Source organism: Rhinopithecus roxellana, chromosome 12 (assembly GCF_007565055.1).
Source record: "Rhinopithecus roxellana isolate Shanxi Qingling chromosome 12, ASM756505v1, whole genome shotgun sequence".
NCBI lineage: Eukaryota > Metazoa > Chordata > Mammalia > Primates > Cercopithecidae > Rhinopithecus > Rhinopithecus roxellana.
This window is the reverse complement of record NC_044560.1, coordinates 117,956,656-117,984,302: the sequence shown is the minus strand read 5'-3', so window position 1 is coordinate 117,984,302 and position 27,647 is coordinate 117,956,656. Positions and strand designations below refer to the sequence as shown.

Below are 27,647 nucleotides of genomic sequence, written 5' to 3'. Positions count from 1 at the left end.
TGATGACGTGCAAGGTGTCCTCGGTGATTAAAAACCTTACCACATTCATTACACTTGTAAGGTTTCTCTCCACTACGAAGTCTATGATGGCATGTAAGGTATGACTTCCTTTTTTTTTTTTTTGAGTTGGAATCTCACTCTGTCGCCCAGGCTGGAGTGTAGTGGCCGGATCTCAGCTCACTGCAAGCTCCGCCTCCCGGGTTCACGCCATTCTCCTGTCTCAGCCTCCCAAGTAGCTGGGACTACAGGCACCCGCCACCTCGCCTGGCTAGTTTTTTTTTTTTGTATTTTTTAGTAGAGATGGGGTTTCACCGTGTTAGCCAGGATGGTCTCGATCTCCTGACCTTGTGATCCACCCGTCTCGGCCACCCAAAGTGCTGGGATTACAGGCTTGAGCCACCGCGCCCGGCCAGGTATGACTTCTGACTAAAGGTCTTGCCACACTCATTACACTTGTAAGGTTTCTCTCCAGTATGAAGTCTACGATGGCATGTAAGGGGTGACTTGTGACTAAAGGTCTTGCCACACTCATTACACTTGTAAGGTTTCTCTCCCGTATGAAGTCTACGATGGCATGTAAGGGATGACTTATGACGAAAGGTCTTGCCACACTCATTACACTTGTAAGGTTTCTCTCCAGTATGAAGTCTACGATGGCATGTAAGGGATGACTTCCGAGTAAAGGTCTTACCACACTCATTACACTTGTATGGTTTCTCTCCAGTATGAATTCTCCTATGTCCTTCAAGGTCTAATTTCAAATGGAAAGCTTTGTCACATTCTCCACATTTGTAAGGTTTCTCTCCAGTAGCAAGTCTATGATGGCATGTAAGGGATGACATCCAGCTGAAGATCTTGCTGTACTCATTACACTTGTAAGGATTCTCTTCAGTGTGAATTTTCTGATGTATTCCAAGGTTTGATTTGAAACTGTAAGCTTTGTCACATTCTTCACATCTGTAAGGTTTCTCTCCAGTATGAAGTCTACAATGGTATGTAAGGCATGACTTCTGACTGAAGGTCTTGCCACACTCATTACACTTGTAAGGTTTCTCTCCCGTATGAAGTCTACGATGGCATGTGAGGGATGACTTCCGAGTAAAGGTCTTGCCACACTCATTACACTTGTATGGTTTCCCTCCAGTATGAAGTCTACAATGGCACGTAAGGGATGACTTCCGAGTAAAGGTCTTGCCACACTCATTACACTTGTATGGTTTCCCTCCAGTATGAACTCTCCTATGTCCTTCAAGGTCTAATTTCAAACGGAAAGCTTTGTCACATTCTTCGCATTTGTAAGGTTTCTCTCCAGTATGAAGTCTACAATGGTATGTAAGGCATGACTTCTGACTAAAGGTCTTGCCACACTCATTACACTTGTACGGTTTGTCTCCAGCATGAATTCTCCTATGTCTTTCATGGCTTGATTTGAAATGGAAAGCTCTGTCACATTCTTCGCATTTGTAAGGTTTCTCTCCAGTGTGAAGTCTACAATGGTATGTGAGGTATGACTTACTACTAAAGGTCTTGCCACACTCATTACACTTGTAAGGTTTCTCTCCCGTATGAAGTCTACGATGGTATGTAAGGTGTGACTTATTACTAAAGGTCTTGCCACACTCATTACACTTGTAAGGTTTCTCTCCCGTATGAAGTCTACGATGGCATGTAAGGTATGACTTATTACTAAAGGTCTTTCCACACTCATTACACTTGTAAGGTTTCTCTCCCGTATGAAGTCTATGATGGCATATAAGGGATGACTTCTGAGTAAAGGTCTTGCCACACTCATTACACTTGTAAGGTGTCTCTCCAGTATGAAGTCTACGATGGCATGTAAGGGATTTCTTCCGAGTAAAGGTCTTGCCACACTCATTACACTTGTATGGTTTCCCTCCAGTATGAAGTCTACAATGGCATATAAGGGACGACTTCTGAGTAAAGGTCTTGCCACACTCATTACACTTGTAAGGTGTCTCTCCAGTATGAAGTCTACGATGGCATGTAAGGGATGACTTATGACGAAAGGTCTTGCCACACTCATTACACTTGTAAGGTGTCTCTCCAGTATGAAGTCTACGATGGCATGTAAGGGATTTCTTCTGAGTAAAGGTCTTGCCACACTCATCACACTTGTATGGTTTCCCTCCAGTATGAATTCTCCTATGTCCTTCAAAGGCTAATTTCAAATGGAAAGCTTTGTCACATTCTTCACATTTGTAAGGTTTCTCTCCAGTATGAAGTCTACAATGGCATGTAAGGGATGACGTCTGGCTGAAGGTCTTGCCACACTCATTATACTTGTAAGGATTCTCTTCAGTATGAAGTTTCTGATGTATTCCAAGGTTTGATGTGAAACTGTAAGCTGTGTCACATTCTTCACATTTGTAAGGTTGCTCTCCAGTATGAAGTCTACGATGGCACATAAGGTATGACTTCGGACTAAAGGTCTTGCCACACTCATTACACTTGTACAGTTTGTCTCCAGCATGAATTCTCCTATGTTTTTCAAGGCTTGATTTGAAACGGAAAGTTTTGTCACATTCTTCACATTTGTAAGGTTTCTCACCAGTGTGACTTCTATGATGGCATTCAAGGTCTCGCTTCCGATTAAAGACCTTGCCACATACATCACATTTATATTGTTTCTTTCCTAAATGGATTATCTGATGTTTTAAGAGTGAGCTATAATTATAGGCTTTGGCACTCTCATTGCATTGGAAAGATCTTTCTCTCACTTGTACTTCCTGTTTTTGTGTGAGTAATGAAGAATTCAGGAAATTATTCCCATAGTTATTAGAAATATGGGTTTTGGGGCTACAAGAAATTATTTGGGCTGTTGAAACCAAGGAAGCATCGTTGATAGACTTTTCAACTTGATTATCAATTTTCTCTTCAGTGTGAAATATGTGCAGTTCAGGCAGATGCGAATGAAAGTTTAATCCAAACTGATCTTTAATAGGTTTGTTTCCAGCATGACTTTGATCATATCGGTCTGTACTACATGTCAACTTTTTTATTTTTGTCATGGGTGCTTCATGGTCATTTCTTTCATCTTCTTGCCACTGAAAGTCAACATCATGAATATGTTTATGAATATCCTGGAAACAAAAATCTCCAAAGTGATGACTTTCATGTCTTTGCAATGTCCCTGTGTGGAACACTTCTGTATTGCCTTGCGCTGTTGACAAGACCTCCTTCATTGTGCATTTGGAAGAGATATCTACAAAGTATAAACACCAAATTGTTTCAAATTAAGTACAGATGGTAAATAATGCTGAAATGTGTAAATATGATACAAAAAAACAATACTTATTTTAAACTTTCCAAACATGACTCTCAAAGCTTAGGAACAGAAAAGCATAAGATTCTTTAACAAATAAAGGGCGGTTACATGTGCTTCAAATTACTTTTATGGAAGCCAATTTCCAATATCGTGACAAAACAATGACAGGGCACAAACGTGTATCCTAAAGTAAGGAATATTTTTCCATTGTGACCCTAAAATGCCGCACAGTTTGTAAAAAACATATCACTGTCACATCAATGAAAAGTATATATTATTCATATTTACAGCATATTTACTGTATACAAATAAATGCTAAAGGACCACATGATATACTATATTGGTAAATAATTCACAACAAGCTCACGTGAGGATAACCAAAATCAATGGAAATTCTGTATTGTCAAACAATCATAGCACTGAGAAGATAAGAAAAGATTACAAAATTTAGCCAGGTGTGGTGGCCCACATCTGCAGTCCCACCTACTCGGGAGGCTGAGGCACAAGAATTATTTAACACTAGAGGCAGAGGAAGCAGTGAGCCGAGATTGCACCACTGCACTTCAGCCTGGGTGACAAAGCGAGACTCCATCTTAAAAAACAAAACAAAACAAAAGTTAATACAATGTTTTTCTGAATAACTGTCATGAAATTACCTACGTCCTTGCAGAAAAGGCACGTTATGACTTTTTTTTTTTTCAAATGGAGTCTCGCTCTGTCGCCCGGGCTAGAGTACAGTGGCAGGATCTCAGCTCACTGCAAGCTCCGCCTCCCGGGTTTACGCCATTCTCCTGCCTCAGCCTCCCAAGTAGCTGGGACTACAGGCGCCCACCACCTCACCCAGCTAGCTTTTTGTATTTTTTAGTAGAGACGGGGTTTCACCGTGTTAGCCAGGATAGTCTCGAACTACTGACCTCGTGATCCACCCGTCTTGACCTCCCAAAGTGCTGGGATTAGAGGCTTGAGCCACCGCGCCCGGCCCACGTTATGACATTTTTAAAAAAATTCTTTATTTTTATATTTTTGAGATGAAGTTTCACTCTGTCACAACCAGTTGGAATTCAATGGCCCAATTTTGGCTCACTGCAACCTCCACCTTTTGGGTTCAAGCCATTCTCCTGCCTCAGCCTCCTATGTACTTCGGATTATAGGCACACACCACCATGCTTCGCTAATTTTTGTATTTTTAGTAGAGATAGGGTTTCAACATTTGGCCAGGTTGGTCTCAAACTTTTCACCTCAAGTGATCCACCTGCCTTAGCCTCCCAAAGTCCTGAGATGGCATGTGTGAGCCACAGCAACCGGTGGCACTTTGTGACATTAACTAGTGGACTGTGTCAGTTATACTGCGTACTACATACCGAAAAGCCTTATGTACAAACATAGAAATTAATTAGTAAAATATTGTAACCCATAAAACCAGCAAGCAAATAATAAGTACATTTATACAATCTGCAAAATTCTAAACAATTCACTGTTTAAAAAAACGCCAAACTTCTACTTTCCACCAGCACACAATATAAGAATGGAAATATATGTTAAGATCATTACCTTCTGATTTATGAGGTCAAAAAGTACACAACATTATAAGGAATAAGAATTGACCAATGGCCGGGCACGGTGGCTCAGGTCTATAATCCCAGCACTTTGAGAGGCTGAGGCGGGAGGATTATGAGGTCAGGAGTTCAAGAGTAGCCTGGCCAACATGGTGAAATCCCAACTCTACTGAAAATACAAAAAAATTTGCTGGGTATGGTGGGAGGTGCCTGTAATCTCAGCTACTTGGAAGGCTGAGGCAGGAGAATCATTTGAACCCAGGAGGTGGAGGTTGTAGTGAGCTGAGATTGCACCACTGCAGTCCAGCCTGGGTGAGAGGGTGAGACTTCATCTCAAAATACATAAATAAATAAATAAATAAATAAATAAATAAATAAATAAATAAATAAATGACTAACACTGTCAGAGGGTGCAATTATGATGTCACAACTACATTTATAAAACAGCCAGGCAATACAGCAATTCTATATATGTATGCATTGTTGGCCTTAATTATCTACTTCACTATGCACAAAATATAAATCATAGAATGTATACTGGGAAAATTTTTAAACTGAGATCAGAGAAAACATTGTATAAATCAAATTGCACAACAAAAACATCAAAAATATGATGCAGGCTCCCTGGTCTGAATGGTCCTATTGTCAAAAAGCCGTGTTCAGAGTGCTTATTCTTCAATAGGATGTTCTGCAGATGGGGCCTTTGAGAGAATTTGGTCATGGGTGTTGAATACTGGTGAACAGGTCTTGTGCTTTCATAAAAAGAGATATTAAGGAGCCCATTTCCTGTTCATCTTTCCCCCATGTCAGGACACGGCAGGAAGATGGCTGGGCTAAATCATGAAGAAGGTTCTCACCAGGAACAATTTGACTGGCACCTTGCTCTTGGATTTCCCCCTTTCCAAATTCATGAGAAATAATTTTCTATGTCTGAAGCCTCCCAGTTTAAGCTATCTCTTTTGCTGTTTGTTTTTGGGACCGAGTCACACTCTATCACCCAGGATGGAGTGTAGTGGCACAATTCACTTGCCTCAAGAGATTCTCTTGCCTTAGCACAGAGACTTACTTTGTCGCCTGGACTGGAGTGTAGTGGGGCAATCTTGGCTCACTACAACCTCCACCTCCCGGGTTCAAGTGATTCTCCTGTCTCAGCCTCTCAAGTACTTGGGATAACAGCCATGAGCCACCACGCCCAGCTAATTTTTGTATTTTTAGTAGAGATGGGGTTTCACCACGTTGGCCAGGCTGGCCTTGAACTCCTGAACTCAGGTGATCTTCCCCTCTCGGTCTCCCAAAGTGCTGGAATTACAGGCTTGAGCCACCACGCCCAGCCAATTTCTTGTATTTAGTAGATTTGAGGTTTCACCATGTTGGCCAGACTGGTCTCAAACTCCTGACTTCAAGTGATCCACCCACCTTGGCATCCCAAACTGCTGAGATTAGAGGCATAAGCCAACTCTGCTGGCCAGTCTAAGCTATTTCTGTCAGTGAAATGATTAAGTCAGGAACAGGAGCATCTCATCATCAACATCACCAAAGGCTGACATATCTGATTAAACAAAGGAAGTTTAGAGCCTGTTCTATAAATCTTGCAATACTTGAAGCCATCTATAGCAATAACGTGTTTTAAAAATTTTGAGGCCGGCCAGGCATGGTGGTTCATGCCTGTCATCCCAGCTCTATGGGAGGCTGAGGCAGGAGGATCACAAGGTATGGAGATCAAGACCATCCTGGCTAAGAGGGTGAATCCCTGTTTCTACCAAAAAAAAAAAAAAAAGAAAAACTTAGCCAGGTGTGGTGGCACGTGCCTGTAGTCCCAGCTACTTGGGAGACTGAAGGAGAAGAATCACTTGAACCTGGGAGGCAGATGTTGCAGTTAGCCAAGATCGCACCACCACACTGCAGCCTGGGTGACAGACCAAGACTCTGTCTTAAGAAAAAATAAAAAAAGAAATGAAAAAACTCTAAAGAGTAACTCCAACCCACAAATATACACAATGTTCTCCAGTAAAAGTAAATAAAATGACACACAGCCTGGGTGCGGTGGTTCACACTGGTAATCCCAGCAGTTTAGGAGACCAAGGTTGAGGGATCACTTGAGGACAGGGGTTCGAGACCAGCATGACCAAAAAGGAGAAACCCTGTGTCTATTAAAATACAAAATTGCTGGGCGCGGTGGCTCAAGCCTGTAATCCCAGCACTTTGGGAGGCCAAGACGGGTGGATCACGAGGTCAGGAGATCGAGACCATCCTGGTCTACACGGTGAAACCCCGTCTCTACTAAAAAATACAGGCGAGATGGCGGGCGCCTGTAGTCCCAGCTACTTGGGAGGCTGAGGCAGGAGAATGGCGTAAACCCGGGAGGCGGAGCTTGCAGTGAGCCGAGATCGCGCCACTGCACTCCAGCCTGGGCGACAGAGCTAGACTCCGTCTCAAAAAAAAAAAAAAAAAAATACAAAATTAGCCAGGCGTGGTGGCACATGCCTGTAATCCCAGCTACTTGGGACACTGAGGCAGGAGAATTGCTTGAACCCACAAGTTGGAGGTTGGAGTGTCCCAAGATTGTGCCATTGCACTCCAGCACGGGCGACAAGAACAAAACTTCATCTCATCAACAAATAAATAAATATAAATAAATACATGAATAGGCAAATAAAAGGACAGATACAGAAACTGGTATAAGTGTACCTTTTCTCCATAAATCAACTTTTTTTCTGTTATTTAGAAGAAAAAAGCGTGAAAAAACACTGTACATACATCTTAATGAAAATGCAACATACACAGAAATAATTCTGACATAAATAAAGAGTTCTAGTGGATAAAGAGTAGCTTTTGCAGGTTATGATTTTTTTTCTTTTTTTTTTTTTTTGAGACAGAGTCTCGTGCTGTCACCCAGGCTGCAGTGCAGTGGCGCAATGTTGGCTCACTGAAACTTCCACCTCTTGGGTTCAAGCAACTCTCCTGGGTTAGACTTTTGAGCAGCAGGATTACATGTGCCCACCATGGTGTCCAGCTAATTTTTGTATTTTTAGTAGAGACAGAGTTTCACCATGTTAGCCAGGCTGGTTTTGATCTCCTGACTTCAGGGGATTTGCCTGCCTCGGCCTCCCACAGTGCTGGGATTAGAGGCATGAGCCACTGGGGCACAAGAATCATTTGAGCCTGAGAGGCGGAGCTCGCTGTGGTGAGCCAAGATTGTACCAGTGCACTGTAGCCTTGGCAACAGAGAGTCCAGCATAAACAAAGAAAGAAAAAAAGTAAATAGGAAGGGAGTCAAAGCATGTCTACACAAAAATGGAATTAAACCCAAAAATTAGGAAATGAGAATGAAGAACAAAAACAACTACAAGAAATACAGACAATATGTAACAAATTCACAAACGAAAGGTCTTCGCCATCAGTAATACTTGAACTGTAAGTATTTAACTCTGTATTCGGAAGGCAAAGACTGGCTGAATCAACAGGAACCAACTACATGTTGTCTACAAGAGACTCATAGACTCAGCCTTAAGGACACATATATGCAATTTTTTTTTTTTTGATACGGAGTCTCGCTATGTTGCCCGGCTGGAATGCAGTGGTGATCTTGGCTCACTGCAACCTCTGACTCCCTGGTTCATGTGATTTTGTTGCCTCAGCCTCTCAAGTAGCTGTGATTATAGGCACGTGCCACCACATCCACTTGATTTTTGTGTTTTTAGAAGAGACAGAGTTTCACCATGTTGCCCAGGCTGGTCTTGATCTCCTGACATTGTAATCCACCCAGTTTGGCTTCCCAAAGTGCTGGGATTACAGGCGTCAGCCACCAGGCCCATCTGCACATATGCAAACATTTCAAAAATAAAAGCCAATGATTAGGTATGGGGGTTGGCGCCTGTAATCCCAGCTACTCGGGAGACTGAGGATCTCTTGAGCCCAGGAGATCAGGATGAATTTCAACAACACAGCAGGACGCTGTCTGGAGAAAAAACAAACTAAAAAAGTTGCCTGACATGGTGGCATGCACCTGTACCAGCTACTTGGGGAGGCTGAGGTGGGACAATCATTTGAGCCAAGGAATTCAAGATTGCAGTGAGCCATGATCACACCATCGTACTCTACACTGGGTGACAGAGAGAGACAGTGTATCTAAGAAAAAGAGAAAATATGGGCCAGACACGGTGGCTCACACCTGTAATCCCAGCACTTTGGGAGGCCAAGGTGTGTCAACACCGATGTCAGGAATTCAAATTCGAGACCATCCTGGTTAACATGGTGAAACCCTGTCTCTACTAAAAAATAATACAAAAGATTAGCCGGGTATGTTGGTGGGCACCTTTAGTCCCAGCTACTTGGGAGGCTGAGGCAGGAGAACCACGTGAACCCGAAAGGCAGAGCTTGCAGTGAGCCAAGATCGTGCCACGGCACTCTAACCTGGGCAACAGACCAAGACTCCATCTCAAAAAAAAAAAAAAAAAAAAAAAGAAAGAAAATACAAAGATATGCAAAGGGCACATCCCCAGGAGGGAAGTTATCCTCACCCAGGGAAACCAGGTTCCTATAATTCTCCAGCATCACATCTCTGTACAGAGTCCTCTGAGCAGGGTCCAGGCATTTCCACTCCTCCTGAGAGAATTCTATGGCCACATCCCTGAAGGTCAGTAAAACCTGAAATGAAAACACATTTTAAGGAAATGGCTATGGGAGGAGTTCTTATCTCTACAGAAAATGAGAAGAGGAGAGAGGGGAAAGTGTGGATTTAAATGCAGTGAATGTTCTAGCAAATCTGAGTGAGGGATTTCTCGCCACATTTTGTCTTCCCAGTTGTGTTTTACTAAACTTTTTTTTTTTTTTTTTTGAGATGGCATCTCACTCTCTTGCCCAGGCTGGAGTGCAATGGTGTAGTTTCTGCTCACTGCAACCTCCACCTCCCAGGATCAAGCGATTCTCCTGCCTTAGCCTCCTGATTAGTTGAAATTACAGGCATGCACCACCACGACCAGTTAATTTTTGTATTTTTAGCAGAAATGGGCTTTCACCATATTGGCTAGGTTGGTCTCAAACTCCCGACCTTGTTATCTCTCTGACTCAGCTTCTCAAAGTGCTGGAATTAGAGGCGTGATCCACCATGCCTGGCCCAGAAACTTTTATTGACTCACCAAGTGACATTCAGTATCTAGATGAGGCAGAGTATGAGTGATGTCTTCAGTGATGACAACGTCCACAGTGAAACATCAGAAACTAAAATCTGGCTGGGCACGGTGGCACATGCCTGTTAATCCCAGTCACCCGGGAGGCTGATGCAGGAGAATTGCTTGATCCCATGAGCCAGAGGTTGCAATGATTTGCAATCATGCAACTGCACTCCAGCCTGGACAACGGAGACTCCATCTCAAAAAAAAAAAAAAATTAGGCCGGGCGCGGTGGCTCAAGCCTGTAATCCCAGCACTTTGGGAGGCCGAGACGGGCGGATCACGAGGTCAGGAGATCAAGACCATCCTGGCTAACACTGTGAAACCCCGTCTCTACTAAAAAATACGAAAAACTAGCCGGGCGAGGTGGCGGCGCCTGTAGTCCCAGCTACTCGGAGGCTGAGGCAGGAGAATGGCGTGTACCCGGGAGGCAGAGCTTGCAGTGAGCTGAGATCCGGCCACTGCTCTCCAGCCCCGGCGACAGAGTGAGACTCCGTCTCAAAAAAAAAATGATGATAATAATAATAATAATAATAATAATAATAATAATAATAATAATAAATTAGCCAAGCATGGTGGCAGCCACCTGTGGTTCCTGCTACTTGGGAGCCTGAGGTAGGAGGATGGCTTGACCCTGAGGGTGAAGCTTAGTGAGCTGAGATCATGCCACTGTGCTCCAGCCTGGGCAACACAGTGAGACCGAGTCTCAAAATAAAATAAAATACATGAAAACTAGATTACTCAAAGTATGAAAATCCATTATACATATATATGTCAACAAAATAATGAAACCTACACAGACTCACAAAAAACTACACGTTAATACAAAGGGTTGTCATTTTCCCCAGATTTTCAAAATGGAAGTTGTTCAAAATATATACATTTGTGTGTGTGTATATGTACGCATATGTGTATGTGTGTGTGTGTGTATTGTGTGTGTGGGTGTGTGTATATATATACAGGCTTTAAAAATATAAAAAGTAGCAAGTTATGTTGAACTGAAGAAGAATCCCATCTTGCTGGAAAAGGATACATTGGCAGTTGGGGGCAGGGAAAATCTTGTCAGATCTAAGAAAACAGGAAATGCCCATCTTAGAGGAAGCAATCACCCTTTCAACTGCCTGAGCTGGAGGAATCTTCAGATATCTGTAGTAACGCAGGTGGCACAGAGGCAGCCACTATGGCACTCTTTATACAGGGAAAAATTGCAAAGGACCCACATGTTGTCATTCAGCTAATTTCCAATACAGATGGCAAACAGCTACCTAGCCACATTTACTAACGTGAGAACTTGTAAATTTTCACAACTAGCAGCATCAAATATCAAAGTAAAATATTTACTGGAACATCAAGAAGAAAACAGACCCTGGGGTCTACTTGAGGGTGGAGGGTGGAAGGAGAGGAGCAGAAAAAATAACTATTGGGGGCCGGACAAGGTGGCTCACGCCTGTAATCCCACCACTTTGGGAGGCCAAGGCAGGTGGATCACGAGTCAGGAGTTCAAGATCAGCCTGGCCCAACATGGTGAAACCCTGTCTCTACTAAAAATACAAAAATTAGCCAGGCATGATAGCAGGCCCCTGTAATTTCAGCTACTCAGGAGGCTGAGGCAGAGGAATCACTCGAACCCAGGAGGAGGAGGTTGCAGTGAGCTGAGATCATGCCATTATACTCCAGCCTGGGCAACAAGAGCAAAACCCAGTCTCAAAAAAGTAAATAAATAAAAAATAGCTATTGAGTATAGGGCTTAACATCAGAGTGATGAAATAATCTGTACAACAAATCCCGATGACACTAGTTTACCTGTGTAACAAACCTTCACATGTAGCCCCAAACCTAAAGTGAAAACATAAATATCATTTTTTTTTTTTTTTTGAGACGGAGTCTTGCTCTGTGCCTAGGTTGGAGTGCAGTGGCACAATCTCAGCTCATGACAACGTCCGCCTCCAAGGTTCCTGCAGGGGCCATTGAAAATAATATGCTGGCCGGGCGTGGTGGCTCAAGCCTGTAATCCCAGCACTTTGGGAGGCCGAGACGGGTGGATCATGAGGTCAGGAGATCGAGACCAACCTAGCTAACACGGTGAAACCCCGTCTCTACTAAAAAATACAAAAAAACTAGCCGGGCGAGGTGGCGGGCGCCTGTAGTCCCAGCTACTCGGGAGGCTGAGGCAGGAGAATGGCGTGAACCCGGGAGGCGGAGCTTGCAGTGAGCTGAGATCCGGCCACTGCACTCCAGCCTGGGCGACAGAGCGAGACTCCGTCTCAAAAAAAAAAAAAGAAAAGAATATGCTAAGAATAGATAAGGCTCAAGGACAGTATCTCTAGCTGGTTGCACTTTCAATGAACTCCAGTAGTCAAGGACAGTATCTCTAGTTGAACTTTTAATGAACTCTAGTAGGCACCAAGAAGGCAGACAAATAAGAAAGAGCTTAGAGACAAGGAACTAAGCAGAAGGTTACATCTGGGTGCAGAAAGTTTGTTTTGCATTGTGTTATTTTTGCCGACGTGGGATTTATGGAGTATAAATAAAGTGAGGCGGAAGCTCTAGGGGCGGCCGCCACGTTCTCTGTTTGTCTTTGTCTCTTGTGTCTGTTCATTCTCCACCAAGCCCAGCACGGGCCCCAAGAAGTGGCGCAGCGAGCAGGATGCACAGGGTGAGTAGTGGGGAACAAGAAGGGGAACCCCCTAGGAGCGGGTAAAACCCGGGGATTGTTAAGGGGAACCTTCTTAAGCTTTCATTATGGGGAATTCCAGTTCCTTGGCCTCAGAATATTTAAGATTATTACAAGGGCTTTTACTTTCGATTGGGGTTGATGCAAAAGAGAGAACTTTGCGGAAATTGTTTGCTCATGTGGAACAACGTTGCTCTTGGTTTCAATATCAAACTGCAGTACAATTAAATAAACGAGAGCGGCAACAGGTTGTTAAGACCTTTCGTCAAGCACACCAGCGCGGTGATGTAATGTCGGCACCTTTATGGGCCCTTTGTGCTTCTATTACCTAAGCTTTGGAGCTCTTAGAGACAGACTCTGAAAAGGGGGAAGGTGGGGATGAGGAGTCTTTGAAGTCTCCGATAGCCATTTCCCCTCCTTTAGATAATCCTGTAACTGGAGGAGAAGATCCTTTGTGTGATAATGTGTCTCATGAAAAAGAATCAGAAATTCAAAAGGAGCTTCAGCCGGTTGTTCAATTGTTACAACAAATTTTACAATTACAGTTATCTCCCCCTCAACCTTCTCCTCCACCCACTCCTGTTTTTACTTTTCCCGTGGTTCATCCACCCCCATCAGTACCTAAGGCAGAGGAGGAGGACAGTTTTCCACCACCACCACCGCCGGTTGAAATGCTGCCTCCTTCAGGCACGGTGTTTGCTGTTCCCGCTTCTACTGCCAAAGCTGTAATTACGGTATTGGATTCTCAAGAGGATGAGGATCCTCTACAATTGTTCCCCATTATTAGGCAACCTTTTGGTCCTAATGACCAATTTCCTCAAGGGGGTATAAATGTGCAGTATAATGTTCTTCAATTTAAATTTCTTAAAGAAATGAAGGCAGCTGTTGCTAATTATGGCCCTCAATCTCCTTTTGTCATGGGGCTTCTAGATTCTTTCTCCTCTGAGAATTTGTTTTTGCCCCTTGATTGGGAGACCTTGGGGAAGGCTGTTTTGGACTGCTCTCAGTGGCTTCAGCTATGCAGTTGGCGGCTGGAAGATGCCAAAGAGCAGGCCCGCCGCAATGCTGCTAGAAATCCTCCAGGACCTACAGAGGAGCAATTAACAGGCACTGGTCAGTTTGCTACCGTAGCAGCTCAATCTGGACTTGAGGACGTGGCATTATCACAAGTTAAAGCACTTTTTTTAAAGGCTTGGTGTAAAGTAGAACCATCAGGAAAAACTGCCTTGTCTTTTGTTAAGATTTTGCAGGGCGCAAACAAACCTTATCCTGACTTTGTGGCTCGGCTCCAAGATGCTGTAATAAAGACTGTGGGTAGTGGGGCTGCAGGCCAAATCCTGGTAACCACACTAGCTTTTGAGAATGCTAATCAGGAATGTCAGAGGTTGTTGCATCCTCTAAAGGCTGCTGGAAACTTACAAATAGAAGATTTTATTAGAGCCTGTGCAGGAGTGGGAGGGGCTGCCTACAACGCTCAGTTGTTTGCTGGAGCTTTATCTAAGGCATTCATGGGAAAAAAGGGAGTTTGTTTCCAATGTGGAAAGACCGGTCATTTTAAAAAGGAGTGCCGTAAGTTATCTAATAGGAGTGACTCCTCCAAAGTAAAATTTAAAAAGCTTCCTACTGAGCCCTGTAGTCGTTGCGACAAAGGGCGACACTGGACTAATGAATGTCACTCTAAAGTGGACAAAAACGGTCATTCTCTCACCTCCGGATCGGGAAACTTGCAGAGGGGCCCTTCAGCTTGGGGCCCCAACAACACTACAAGCCCTCTTAAATTGCAATTTCCAGTCAGCTCAGGGGTCCAGCATCAGCAGGCCAGTCAGCCAATGTTAACCCCCAATTTTCAGTAGCTCAGCTTTTCTCTGCTACTTCCGGTAGCGCCGCTGCTGATGTGGCGATTTTACAGGCTGTTGAACTCACCCCAGAAATGGGAGTTGTTAAATTGCCTACAGGTGTTTTTGGGCCATTACCTCCACATACTGTTGGATTGCTTATAGGACGCAGTAGTAGCATTTTACAGGGTTTACAAGTTCATTTGGGTGTTATAGATTCTGATTATAAAGGGGAAATTCAAATTATGGCTCAGGCTCATAAACCCATATCCCTGAAAGAGGGGCAGCGAATTGCACAACTTCTTGTTTTGTTTTGTTTTTTTTTGAGGCGGAGTCTCGCTCTGTCGCCCGGGCTGGAGTACTGTGGCCGGGCTGGAGTACTGTGGCCGGATCTCAGCTCTCTGCAAGCTCCGCCTCCCGGGTTCACGCCACTCTCCTGCCTCAGCCTCCCGAGTAGCTGGGACTACAGGCGCCCGCCACGTCGCCTGGCTAGTTTTTTGTATCTTTTAGTAGAGACGGGGTTTCACCGTGTTAGCCAGGATGGTCTCGATCTCCTGACCTCGTGATCCGCCCGTCTCGGCCTCCCAAAGTGCTGGGATTACAGGCTTGAGCCACCGCGCCCGGCCACAACTTCTTTTATTACCCTATTTTCAGCTTCCTTCATGGGGACAAGAAAGAACCGGAGGTTTTGGAAGCACGGGTAAACATATTTTTTGGGAAACTTTAGTAACTCAACAAAAACCCTTGTTTCCCCTCGAAGTAGAGGGACAAACTTTTCAGGGCTTGGTCAACACTGGAGCTGACGTTTCCATTATTGCCTCTGATCAATGGCCTTTGCAGTGGCCTAAACAGCCTGTTGCTGTTTCTCTTACAGGATTAGGTTCCGCCTCTGAGGTGTATCAAAGTTCTCAATCCTTAAATTGCCGAGGGCTGGATGGTCAAGTGGCCCAAGTTCAGTTTTATATTGTTCCTATTGCCCTAAATTTATGGGGGCGAGATTTATTGCAACAATTTGGAGCTTTTGTTTCTATTCCTCATGTCTCTAATTCTGCCAAGAATATAATGTTACGCATGGGCTACAATCCCCTTGAAAAATCTTTAAACATATAGCCACTGTTCAGCAGCCTCAAGCCCTTCCTTTGACGTGCAAAACTAACGTTCCTATATGGATTGAACAGTGGCCTTTAACACGTGAAAAGCTTAAGGCCTTGGAAAACTTAGTTCAGGAACAATTATCCTTAGGTCATATAGAGCCTAATACTTCTTCATGGAATTCCCCTGTCTTTGTGATAAAAAAAAAAGGTAAATGGAGACTATTGACAAATCTTCGTGCTATTAATGCATGTATTCAACCCATGGGATCCTTACAACCTGGCCTTCCTAACCCTTCTATGATTCCTCAAGATTGGTTACTTATGGTTATTGATTTAAAAGATTGTTTTTTTCTATTCCTTTGGATCAAAAAGATTGTGAACGTTTTGCCTTCTCTGTCCCTGTTTTTCATAATTCTCAGCCACTTTCTCGCTATCAGTAGAAGGTTTTACCTCAAGGAATGTTAAACAGCCCTACCTTGTGTCAAGAATTTGTCCATCGAGCTCTGAATCCTGTTCGAAAATGTCATCCTTCTATTCTTTTATATCATTATATGGATGAGATTCTTCTTGCCCCACCCACCAAAAAAGAGCAGCAAGATGCTTTTACATCCTTACAAACGCAGCTCTCTTTATACTCACTTAATATTGCCCCAGAAAAAATTCAAATAGATTTTCCTTTTCAATATTTAGGTTATACCTTGGGAGCACAAAATATTCGATCCCAAAAGATTCAAATTCGACGCGATCATTTAAAAACATTAAATGACTTTCAAAAGCTTTTAAGAGATATTAATTGGATGCGTCCTGTTTTAGAAATACCAACATATCAGTTACAACATCTTTTTTCTATTCTAGAAGGAGACAGTCACTTGGACAACTCACGTCATTTAATTTCTTTGGCTTTACAGGAACTCCAGCTTGTAGAAGAACAACTTCAAAAGGCCCATCTACATTATATCCTTCCCGACGTTCCCCTTTCCTTGTGTTTATTTCACACTTTACATTCTCCTACAGGTATGATTCATCAAACAAATCGGCCGTTAGAATGGATTTTTTTATCCAACAAAACATCTAAACGCTTGACTACTTATATCGATCGTTTAGCTGAATTGATCATCGAAGGACGGCATCGCTGTCGACAATTCTGGGGAAGAGATTCTTCCTTCATTATCTCTCAATTCACTCATAGTCAGATTACTTATCTTCTTGCCACTTCTGATTCTTGGCAAGTTGCTTGTGCCTCATTTGTCGGACAATTTTCTACTCAATATCCTAAGTCTCCGATCTTTTCATTTTTTAGACAGCATTCTGTGTTGCCTTTCTCACCAATATATTTCCTGTTCAAGGCCCTGCCTTTTTTACTGATGCTAATAACAATGGTAAAGCTAGATATTGGAGTGTTCATCAATCTCAAGTTACAGTTTATCCTTATCCCTCGGTACAACAGAGAGAACTGTTTGCTATTCTCATGGTCTTACTTAATTTCCCTTCCACCAGTTGTAACATTGTTAGTGATTCTCAATACGCCGTGTATGTTACTTCTTATATTTCTCAAGCCACTCTACCTCTTTGTGCTACTTCTTCTCTTCAAAAACTCTTTTCTTTGTTGTCTTCTACTTTGAGCCAACGTCGAGCTCCTTTATTCATCACTCATCTTCGTTCTCATTCTCAACTTCCTAGACCATTAGTTCATGGTAATGCTCAGATTGATTCGCTTTTAATCGGCCACCTACAGGCTGCAAAACAAGAACATGCTGTACATCACACTAATAGTTCTGGCCTTCAACGACGATTTCATTTAACTCGTAAACAAGCTCGTTCTCTTATTCGAGCTTGTCCTTCTTGTGCTCCTTTGAGCATTCCATCTTTCCATCCTGTGGTTGATCCGCAAGGTACTCAAGTTAATCAGATTTGGCAAATGGACGTCACACACGTCCCTTCTTTTAGATGATTAAAGTATGTTCATCATACCATTGATACTTTCTCTCATTTTCAATGGGCAACTCCTTTGCCATCTGAAAAAGCTGATTCTGTTATTACTCATCTCTTAGCTTGTTTTGCCATCATGGGCATTCCTCTAATACTTAAAACTGATAATGCCCCTGCCTATGTTTCTCGTAAGTTACAAGTTTCTTACAGCAATACAATATTCAATATCTCACCGATATCCCGGACAACAGTCAAAGTCAAGCCATCATTGAGCGCGCAAATTTAACCTTAAAAACTCAACTGCTAAAACAAAAAAGGGGGAAATGAGTCCCCCAGAAATCAGATTTTAAAGGTTTTGTTTACCTTAAAATTTTTGAATCAATGGAGACAATTGCAGGACTCTGCTGCCGTAACTCATCTTTCCTCATCTCCCTCAGCGATAGTCCCCGCCGACAATTTAAAGGTTTGGTATCCTAATGAAGAAGGTAAGTATGCACAGGGGCAAGTTCTAAAACAGGGACGGGGCTATGCTCTTGTCCTTACAGGGAGCAGACCTGAGTGGTTTCCTACAAGGCGATTGAAACCCTGTTGAAAAGAAAACTGGACTCAGCATGCACCTCTTCCTTTGTTGGATGTGCCTCAGCGGGGGACTTATTTCCCTTAGTGAGGCTTTGTATGAATATTGGACTTATATTCCCTTTCCACCCTTGTATCAGGGAGTTGCCTGGGGGGAGGCGGAAGTTAAGGTTTTCACCAATGACACTACTTGGATGCCGTCCCCCTATATGGACAAGGACAACATAGAACGGGAAACGGGAATAATAAACAGCACATACCAATTTGGAGTGGAAGGACTTCCGATTTGCATGGGAAATAGTCCTCATTGTCTCCAGAAATCACATGAAGCTTGGGCTGTTCACTATAATCATAGCCATGTGGCTGCCAATACTGTTATTACTGTAACTAGAAGTTTTCATTATAATCATACTGTATATATTAATGAGACTATTCCTAGTTCCTTACCTTTTTGTCCTATTCCAGAGGTTTCCCCTAATATCGAGGTATTGGAGTGGCAACATTGTTGGGGAACTAAGCTCCGGATTTTATTAGAATATAATGGGCTGCAAGTAATTGATTGGAGTGTGCACGGTGATTTTCAAACAAAATTTAGTCACATACCTTTGAAATGGCACCGAGTAAATAAAAGTATTGCTGCTGACGGTAATGAAACTTTGGTATGGCGTGAAGGAGGCTTGTCGCCACCTATGCCTCATCTTAGATACTCTTTACAAGTACAAAGTCATCTTTGGAAGTTATTAGCTGCAGGTGATGCTATTAGTACTTTTGTGGGGAATATGTCCCTTAATCTTTCTAACCCGAATAACCCCTTTCATATTCAATTACATCGGAATGTCTCCCGATATATTATTGCTTGTGTCTGAAAGCCTTACCTATTGTTAGCAGGGAATTTAACATGGGATAATGATACGGGGATTGTTAATTATAAAGATATGTGTACATTTTTGTCTTGCCTCAATTATTCCTGGTGGCGCAGTTTTACGGGGGATATTTATATCCTCAGGGCTCGTGAGGAAATTTGGCTACCTGTCAACCTTACGCGACCGTGGGGGGCATCACCTCTTGAGACTCGTATTTGGACTTCCCTTCAGCAGACCCGTCGTGCCCTTGGACTTATAATTGCCTTGGTGATGAGCTTTGTTGCCATTGCCTCCACTGCAGCTGTGGCAGGACTCGCTCTACCTCAAAGCATACAAAATGCTGAATTTATACAGCAATGACACGAGCAATCTCACCGGTTGTGGCTTCAACAACAGAACATTGACTCTCAACTCGCTGAAAGTTTGGACAACGTGGAGCAAGCCTTAACGTGGCTTGGAGATCAGCTCACTGTCCTCAGTACTCAAATAACATTACAATGTGATTGGAACTCCACTCAATTTTGCCTAACACCTGTGCCTTTTAATGTTTCTCAAAATTGGACCGAAATACGAAGATTATTAATAGGCCATAAAAATATTAGTTTGGACATCCAAGAACTCACTCAAAACATTTCTGAAGCATTTCGACAACAATTCCATGTATTGTCCGGGGCCGCTACCTTGCAGGAGCTGGGTCAAAGTTTTGCTGCTCTTAACCCATGGACCCAGATGAAAACATGGATTTCTACCATCTCTGGAAGTATCTTGCTTTGGGCGCTCGGATTGGGTTTACTTTTCATGGTGATCCGATGCTCCCTCCGTCGCATCCAAAAACAAAGGAAAACACAGGAACAAGTATGGGCTACCTTTCTAGGATTGAGGCAAAACAAAAAGGGGGAAATGCAGGGGCCATTGAAAATAATATGCTAAGAATAGATAAGGCTCAAGGACAGTATCTCTAGCTAGTTGCACTTTCAATGAACTCCAGTAGTCAAGGACAGTATCTCTAGTTGAACTTTTAATGAACTCTAGTAGGCGCCAAGAAGGCAGACAAAATAAGAAAGAGCTTAGAGACAAGGAACTAAGCAGAAGGTTACATCTGGGTGCAGAAAGTTTGTTTTGCATTGTGTTATTTTTGCCGACGTGGGATTTATGGAGTATAAATAAAGTGAGGCGGAGGCTCTAGGCGCGGCCGCCATGTTCTCTGTTTGTCTTTGTCTCTTGTGTCTGTTCATTCTCCACCACCCCCGGCACGGGCCCCAAGAGTTCCAGTGATTCTCCTGCCTCAGCTTCCTGAGTAGCTGGGATTACAGGCATGTGCCACCACGCCCAGCTAATTTTGTAAAAAAGTTATTTGTTTTTCAATTTACTGCAGACTTTTCTCTAAAGTCTCATAATGATGCTGAAATACACGTGTATGAGACTTGCTCTGACAACTAGCTCCCCAGTGAGGTTGGAAGGAGGGTGGAGGATGTGACCAGGAAAGGAGATGCCTTATGGCCAAGAGTCTAAGCTGCAGCTTTGCTTGGAGTGTTACCACAAAACAAATATATTCATCATGTGATGTTTAAATAGAAAAATATACATTTAATAATAATCATTGGGGCTGGGCACAGTGGCTTGCACCTGTAAACCCAGCCCTCCAGGAGGCTGAGGCGGGCAGATCACCTGAGGTCAGTAGTTTGAGACCAGCCTGGCCAACATGGTGATACCCATCACTAATAAAAATACAACAAAATTAGCTGGGCATGGTGACACGTGCCTTTAATCCCAGCTACTCGGGAGGCTGAGGCAGGAGAATCCTTCAACCCAGAAGGTGGAGGTTGCCATGAGCCAAGATCATGTCACTGCACTTCAGCCTGGGTGACAGAGCAAGACTTTGTATATTTAAAGTAAAATAATATTATTATAATAATAATTAAAATCATTTTTAATGAAAACACCTGTTTCACAAGTCTCTCCCCAGTAACACCGCAGTCTCCATGAGCTTAATGTGCTAAAAATGGCTTAATGAATCTCCTATTATTGAGGTTGATTTCATATTCTTAAAATAATGATGGAATAAAACATCTTCTATCGTTCATGTCTGTGTAATAACTTTCCATTCTAGTTAGCAAGATTTTTGGAGTCAGAAACACAGTAACTCACTGAATTACTTAAAAACGTAGTAAAAAATCAGGCAGAAACATTTCTTTATATTGGTCACCTTTTCTAGAATTTACCACAGACTGTGTGCATACTAATACATGACTTCTGTTGCGGGAAGTCAGGGACCCTGAACGGAGGGACTGGCTGAAGCCATGGCAGAAGAACATAAATTGTGAAGATTTAGTGAACATTTATTAGTTCCCCAAATTAATGCTTTTATAATTTCTTACGCCTGTCTTTACTGCAATCTCTGAACATAAACTGTGAAGATTTCATGGACATTTATTGATGGACTTCTCCAATCAATACCCTTGAGATTTCCTATGCCTGTCTTTAATCTCTTAATCCCATCACCTTCATAAGCTGAGGATGTATGTCACCTTAGGACCCTGTGATGATTGTGTTAACTACACAAATTGTTCGTAAAACCTGTGTGTTTAAACAATATGAAATCTGGGCACCTTGAAAAGAAAACAGGATAACAGCGATGTTCAGGGAGCAAGGGAGATAACGATTAGGTCTGACTGCCTGAGAGCCGGGCAGAACAAATCCATATTTCTCTTCCTTCGAAAGCAAATAGGAGAAATATTACTGAATTCTTTTTTTTTTTTTTTTTTTTTTTTTGAGACGGAGTCTCGCTCCGTCGCCGGGGCTGGAGTGCAGTGGCCAGATCTCAGCTCACTGCAAGCTCCGCCTCCCGGGTTTACGCCATTCTCCTGCCTCAGCCTCCCGTAGCTGGGACTACAGGCGCCCGCCACCTCGCCTGGCTAGTTTTTTGTATTTTTTAGTAGAGACGAGGTTTCACAGTGTTAGCCAGGATGGTCTCGATCTCCTGACCTCGTGATCCGCCCGTCTCGGCCTCCCAAAGTGCTGGGATTACAGGCTTGAGCCACCGCGCCCGGCCAATATTACTGAATTCTTTTTCTCAGCAAGGAACAGCTCTGAGAAAGAGAATGCGTTCCTAGGGGTAGACCTCTAAAATGGCCGCTGCAGGAATGTCTGTCTTTTACGGTTGCACATAGGGGATGAAATAAGCCCCGGTCTCCTGTAGTGCTCCCAGGCCTATTAGGACGAGGAAATTCCCGCCTAGTAAATTTTTAGTGAAACTGGTTGTCTGCTCTCAAACCCTGTCTCCTGATAAGATGTTATCGATGACAATGCGTGCCTGAAACTTCAACAGCAATTTTAATTTCAACCTGGTCCTGTGATCTTGCTCTGCCTCAGTTGCCTTGTAACATTTTATTACCTTGTGAAGCATGTGATCTCTGTGACCCACATCCTACTCATACACTCCCTCCCTTTTGAAAATCACTAATAAAAACTTGGTTTTGCAGCTTGGGGGGCATCACAGAACCTGCCGACACGTCATGTCTCCCCCAGACACACAGCTTTCAAATTTCTCTTTGTACTCTTTCCCTCTATTTCTCAGACCGGCCAACACTTAAGGAAAATAGAAAAGAACCCACGTTGAAATATCGGGTGCCAGGTTCCCGATAGACTTCCATTGACAGTTGCTCTAATCCTGGTCTACAGAGAGCTGACAGTGCATCCAGAGGTGGTCCCAGCATTTCTGATAGGAAGGAGACAGAAAAATCCACTGAAAATGTCATCTCACCTGAGAAAGAGCCATCCCTGACTCCTCTGCTTTCCTCTTCCTCTTCTGGGTTTCTTCCTTACATATGAGGATTCTTTAGAAGTCAATCCTGAAAGTTAGAAATATGTTGTTTATTGCTCAAATCTACACACCCCCTCCCTGTAACACAATGAAACATAAAAAGGAGACCTCACCCTGGGAAATATGTTCCCCTCTACTGCCCACTCCACCAGGGACAATAAACTCCAACAGGAAAACTCCCACTTCTCTCCTGGAAGAGCCCACATACATGCTGCAGCAGTGGGAACCTGGGCTGGAACGAGCTCCCCTTCAGGGCACAGAGCCAGCCCTGACCAAACCCCATGCAGAGGCTGGGTGCAGTGGCTCATGCCTGTCATCCCACCACTCTAGGAGGCCGAGGCACGTAGATCTCTTGAGCTCAGGAGTTTGAGACCAGCCTGGGCAACATGGTGAAACCCCATTTCTACCAAAAATGCAAAAACGTAGCCAGGCATGGTTGTGCACGTCTGTGTGTCTGTGGTCCCAGCTACTTAGAAGGCTGAGGTGTGAGGATCTCTTTGGCTCAGGAGTTTGAGACCAGCCTGGCCAACATGGTGATACCCTGTCTCTACTAAAAACAGAAAAACTGAGCCAGGTACAGTGGCTCATGTCTGTAGTACTGGCAGTCTGGAAGGCTGAGAAGGGTGGATTACTCGAGGTCAGAAGTTTGAGACCAGCCTGGTCAACATGGTGAAACTCCTTCTCTATGAAAAATTTAAAAAGTAACTGAGTTTCGTGGGTGTCTGAATTTAAAAAGTAACTGGGTTTCGTGGGTGTCTGTAATCCCAGCTACTCAAGAGGCAGAGGTAAGAGAATTGCTTGAACCCAGGAGGTGGCAGTTGCACTGAGCTAAGATCATGCCACTGCACTTCAGCCTGAGTGACAGTGTGAGACTCAAAAATAAAATAAAATACAAATACAATAATTAGCTGGGTGTGCTGGCACACACTTATAATCTCAGCTACTTGGGTTGCTGAGGCACAAGAATCACTTGAACCCAGGAAACGGAGGTTGCAGTGAGCCAAGATCATGAGACTGCACTCACAGCCTGGATAATAGAGACTATCTAAAAAAAAAAAAAAGCAAAAAAAAAAAAAGCAAGCATTTCTGATGTGATTGATGCAGAGATAATAAAACGTAAGTAACGTGATAGAAAATGAAGGGCAGAGGGAACTTCACATAGTGGTGGGAGGGCGTGGGAGACAGCTCTGAGCCTAGACCTGAAGGAGGAGAAAAGGGACAGTGCCATGATCATTTAGGGACATAGGGTAAGAGCAGAGACAATGACCTGAGACAGGAAGGGTTTTGATATCTGGGAAAACAGAAAAGCAAATGTGACTGCGGCAGAGGGAATCAGGAGATGAGGGCAAGCTCCCAGCAGGAGGCTGGACACTGGCAGGGGCCCTGGTCATAGGGCTGTGGAGCCACAGTGAGGAGTTGGGCTTTTGTCCTGGGGAACACGGGAAGCTGGTGGAGGGTTCCCTGACAGGGACTGACATGACCTGGTTTAGATTTAGCTGTGATATCCTAATACAGAGAAAGGCCCCAAAGATTGTCTCTGTCTGAGTCTACACCTCTGTTTCTTCCATTCCTTTGCATTTTTAAACAATTTATTTGATTTTATTTTTGGGGTATCTCAACTGCAAAGAGGCCTTCCTCTTTCACTAATCCTCTTCAGCAAAGACCCTTTACGGGTGTCGGGCATGGAAGGTCTTTCCCTTCCCATGAGGCCATATCTCAGGCTGTCTCAGTCGGGAGAAACCTTGGACAATACCCAGGCTTTCTTGGGCAGAGGTCCATGCGGCCTTCTGCAGTGCATTGTGTCCCTGGGTATTTGAGACTGGAGAATGGCAATGATTTCTACCAGGCATACTGCCTGCAAACACATTTTTAACAAAGCACATCCTGCACAGTCCTAAATCCATTAAACCTTTAGTCAACACAGCATATGTTTCTGCAAGCACAGGGCTGGGGCTAGGGTTACAGATTAACAGCATCTCAAGGCAGAATAATTTTTCTTAGTACAGAACAAAATGGAGTTTCTTATGTCTTCTTCTTTCTACATAGACACAGCCACAGTCTGATCTCTCATTCTTTCCCCCACAAACCCCTCATGGCTTGGATGGAATCCAGGGCTCAGGAAATAAAATCCCTCATGGCCTCTGGAATGTGCCTAGACTTGCTGGTTCCTTGCTTCTAGCACTACCAGGCTCAGAAAATGATTGTATCTTAAACTAGAAGAACATGTTCCCCATGATCCCAAGTAGCAGAACATGTTCCATATAAATGCTAAACTGACAGACCTGTAGATCATGTGCTTGATGCACCACCTCCTTTCAACCCCCACAGTCGCACCACCTGCTTCTTTGTTTGACCACCAATAAATAGTGTGGGCTTCCAGAGCTCGGGTCTTTGGTAGCCTCCATACTAGCGTTGGCCCCCTAGACCCACCTTATGCATCCTTAACTTGTCTTTTCTCATTCCTTTGACTCCGCTCGACTTTGTAGCCCCGACAGCCTGGTGTTGGGTCTGGCCACCCCAACAGTTCCATTCCAATCCATCCCATATTTCAACATTAGTCCAGAAGGGACTAGAGGGCCTTGAGGGAAGCATGCACTTAATAGCTCACACCTCGATATTTTCACAGATGACAGAAGAAAAGAAAACTGAAAAATAGTCTAACTGGTTAAACTACATTTTGACGTTAAGGTGAAAGGTCACTGACATCTTTACCAGGTACACACTGACACAATCAACCTTCTGTATTAGGTACCAAAGTTTTCCAACAAATAATAAAGACTAGAAAGCATGCAGACCTTGATCTGAACCAGACACAACTAGTTTCAAATAGAAACTATTTTGAAATTGTTTTCTAGAAAATCTAACAAATTCTGGGGTCAACAGGAAAATAACTGGAAAATATACTTGTACAGAAAAAAAATGATGTGAGCTGATTATAGTATGTGACAAAGGCATCTTTCAGAAGTGATTATTATTATTATTTTTACATCACAACATGCATTTTAAAGACATTATGCATTATGCTCACATTCCCTTAAATGCTGTTTCAAAAGTTCTCAAGTCGCCGGGCGCGGTGGCTCAAGCCTGTAATCCCAGCACTTTGGGAGGCCGAGACGGGCGGATCACGACGTCAGGAGATCAAGACCATCCTGGCTAACATGGTGAAACCCCGTCTCTACTGAAAATACAAAAAACTAGCTGGGCGACCTGGTGGGCGCCTGTAGTCCCAGCTACTCGGGAGGCTGAGGCAGGAGAATGGCGTGAACCCGGGAGGCGGAGCTTGCAGTGAGCTGAGATCCGGCCACTGCACTCCAGCCTGGGCGACAGAGCGAGACTCCGTCTCAAAAAAAAAAAAAAAAAAAAAAAAAAGTTCTCAAGTCTCCAGCCCAGCTGGAATCTCCAGGAAGAGGCAGAGACAGTTTGGTGAAAGAGGCAGGGGAGGAGAGGGTGGCAAAAGAGAAAGCAGCCTTCCAGTTAAAGATCAGCCCTCAGTTAACAGTCAGCTTCACACCGGGTGTGGTGGCTCACGCCTGTAATCCCAGCACTTCGGGAGACCAAGGCGGGCGGGTCATGAGGTCAGGAGATCGAGACCATCCTGGCTAACACGGTGAAACCCCGTCTCTACTAAAAAAGACAAAAAAATTAGCCGGGTGTAGTGGTGGGCACCTGTAGCCCCAGTTACTCAGGAGGCTGAGGCAGGAGAATGGCGTGAACCCGGGAGGCAGAGCTTGCAGTGAGCCGAAATTGCGCCACTGCACTCCAGCCTGGGCAACAGAGCGAGACTCCATCTCAAAAAAAAAAAGAAAATAAAAGAGTCAGCTTCAGGCAGGCTGGCCACAGGCAGAGTCAGGGTCAGAGGGAGGAGCAGCAGCAGGGGGGGACTGGCGTGTTCTACATCTCATTCAGGTCAAGGAGAGTCTGGTCCCGCATCCTTTACGTACAGAGGTGTTCCTCTTTGGTGCATTTCAGTTTATCTTCCAAGTCATCAATTGTCTTTTTGAGCTTGGCTACTGATCTCTCAGCAAACTCAGCACAGGTCTCTGCCTCCTTGAGATTATCAGTAAGAATCTTCACCTCTTCCTCACATTTGTCTTCTTTTTGAGAGTACTTTTCTTCAGCTGCACTCAGACACGTCAGGTTCTAGTCCATCAGTCTGATCTGCTCATCCAACTCTTGGCAATGTGACTCTGCCAGCTCAGCTTGTTCTTCTGTGCCTTCCATGTCTCCTTCAATGATCACCAGCTTATGAACCACCTCTTCATACTTTCTATCTGCCTCTTCTGCAATGTGCTTAGCTTCTTTGAGTTGGATTTCCTGAAGTTCCATCTTTTCTTCATCTTTTAAGGCCTGGTTTTCAATAACCTTTATACCTCTGTTACTCTCCTCAGCAGCTTTTTCCACTTCTCCCAGCTTTTGCAGGGCAGTGTCCAGGCGCTCCTGAGCACAGTCCAGCTTCTCTTTAACCAGCTGGGTCCTATGGTTCAAGGAGGCCACCTCAGCCTCAGCCTGTTCCCAGGCCTGCCTTTCTCCCTCAACTCCTTGCTGGAGGTGCTCAGCTCGCTCCTCTTCATCATCTGCCTGCTACTGCAGAACCTGGATCTCACACTTCACTGTGTCGATTGTGGTGATCCCAGCCATGGTGCCCACCCAGCCACTATTCACGGTCCAGTTCCTGCTTCCTCCACTTGGCACTGCAGCCTCCTCTCTGTGATTAGGTATTAAAAAAGAAATTTTGAAAACTAAGATTTATCTCGGCTGGGCATGGTTGCTCTCGCCTATAATCCCAGCACTTTTGGGAGGCCAAGGTGGGTGGATCACCTGAGGTCAGGAGTTCAAGGCC

At 44.0% G+C, this 27,647-nt stretch overlaps 1 protein-coding gene and 1 pseudogene across 1 annotated transcript; both read right to left on the bottom strand.

Moving 5' to 3' along the window:
- Positions 1 to 383: 383 nt before the first annotated feature.
- LOC104676044 (zinc finger protein 813-like) lies at positions 384 to 22,835 on the bottom strand. The gene is made up of 3 exons (XM_030942356.1): positions 22,748 to 22,835; positions 9,363 to 9,489; positions 384 to 3,223 (listed from the first exon to the last, which is right to left on the bottom strand). The coding sequence occupies exons 1-3, from the start codon at positions 22,760 to 22,762 to the stop codon at positions 384 to 386; spliced, it is 2,982 nt and encodes a 993-aa protein (XP_030798216.1). The 5' UTR covers positions 22,763 to 22,835.
- Positions 17,343 to 27,445, bottom strand: LOC104676043 (annotated as a pseudogene).
- Between the last annotated feature and the right edge of the window lie 202 nt (positions 27,446 to 27,647).

Excerpts from the sequence above, each read along its gene's own strand:
- LOC104676044 (XM_030942356.1), bottom strand. Across the intron at positions 3,224-9,362 it reads TAGGAACCTGGTTTCCCTGG|ATATCTCTTCCAAATGCACA; the intron begins GTGAGGATAACT and ends TATACTTTGTAG.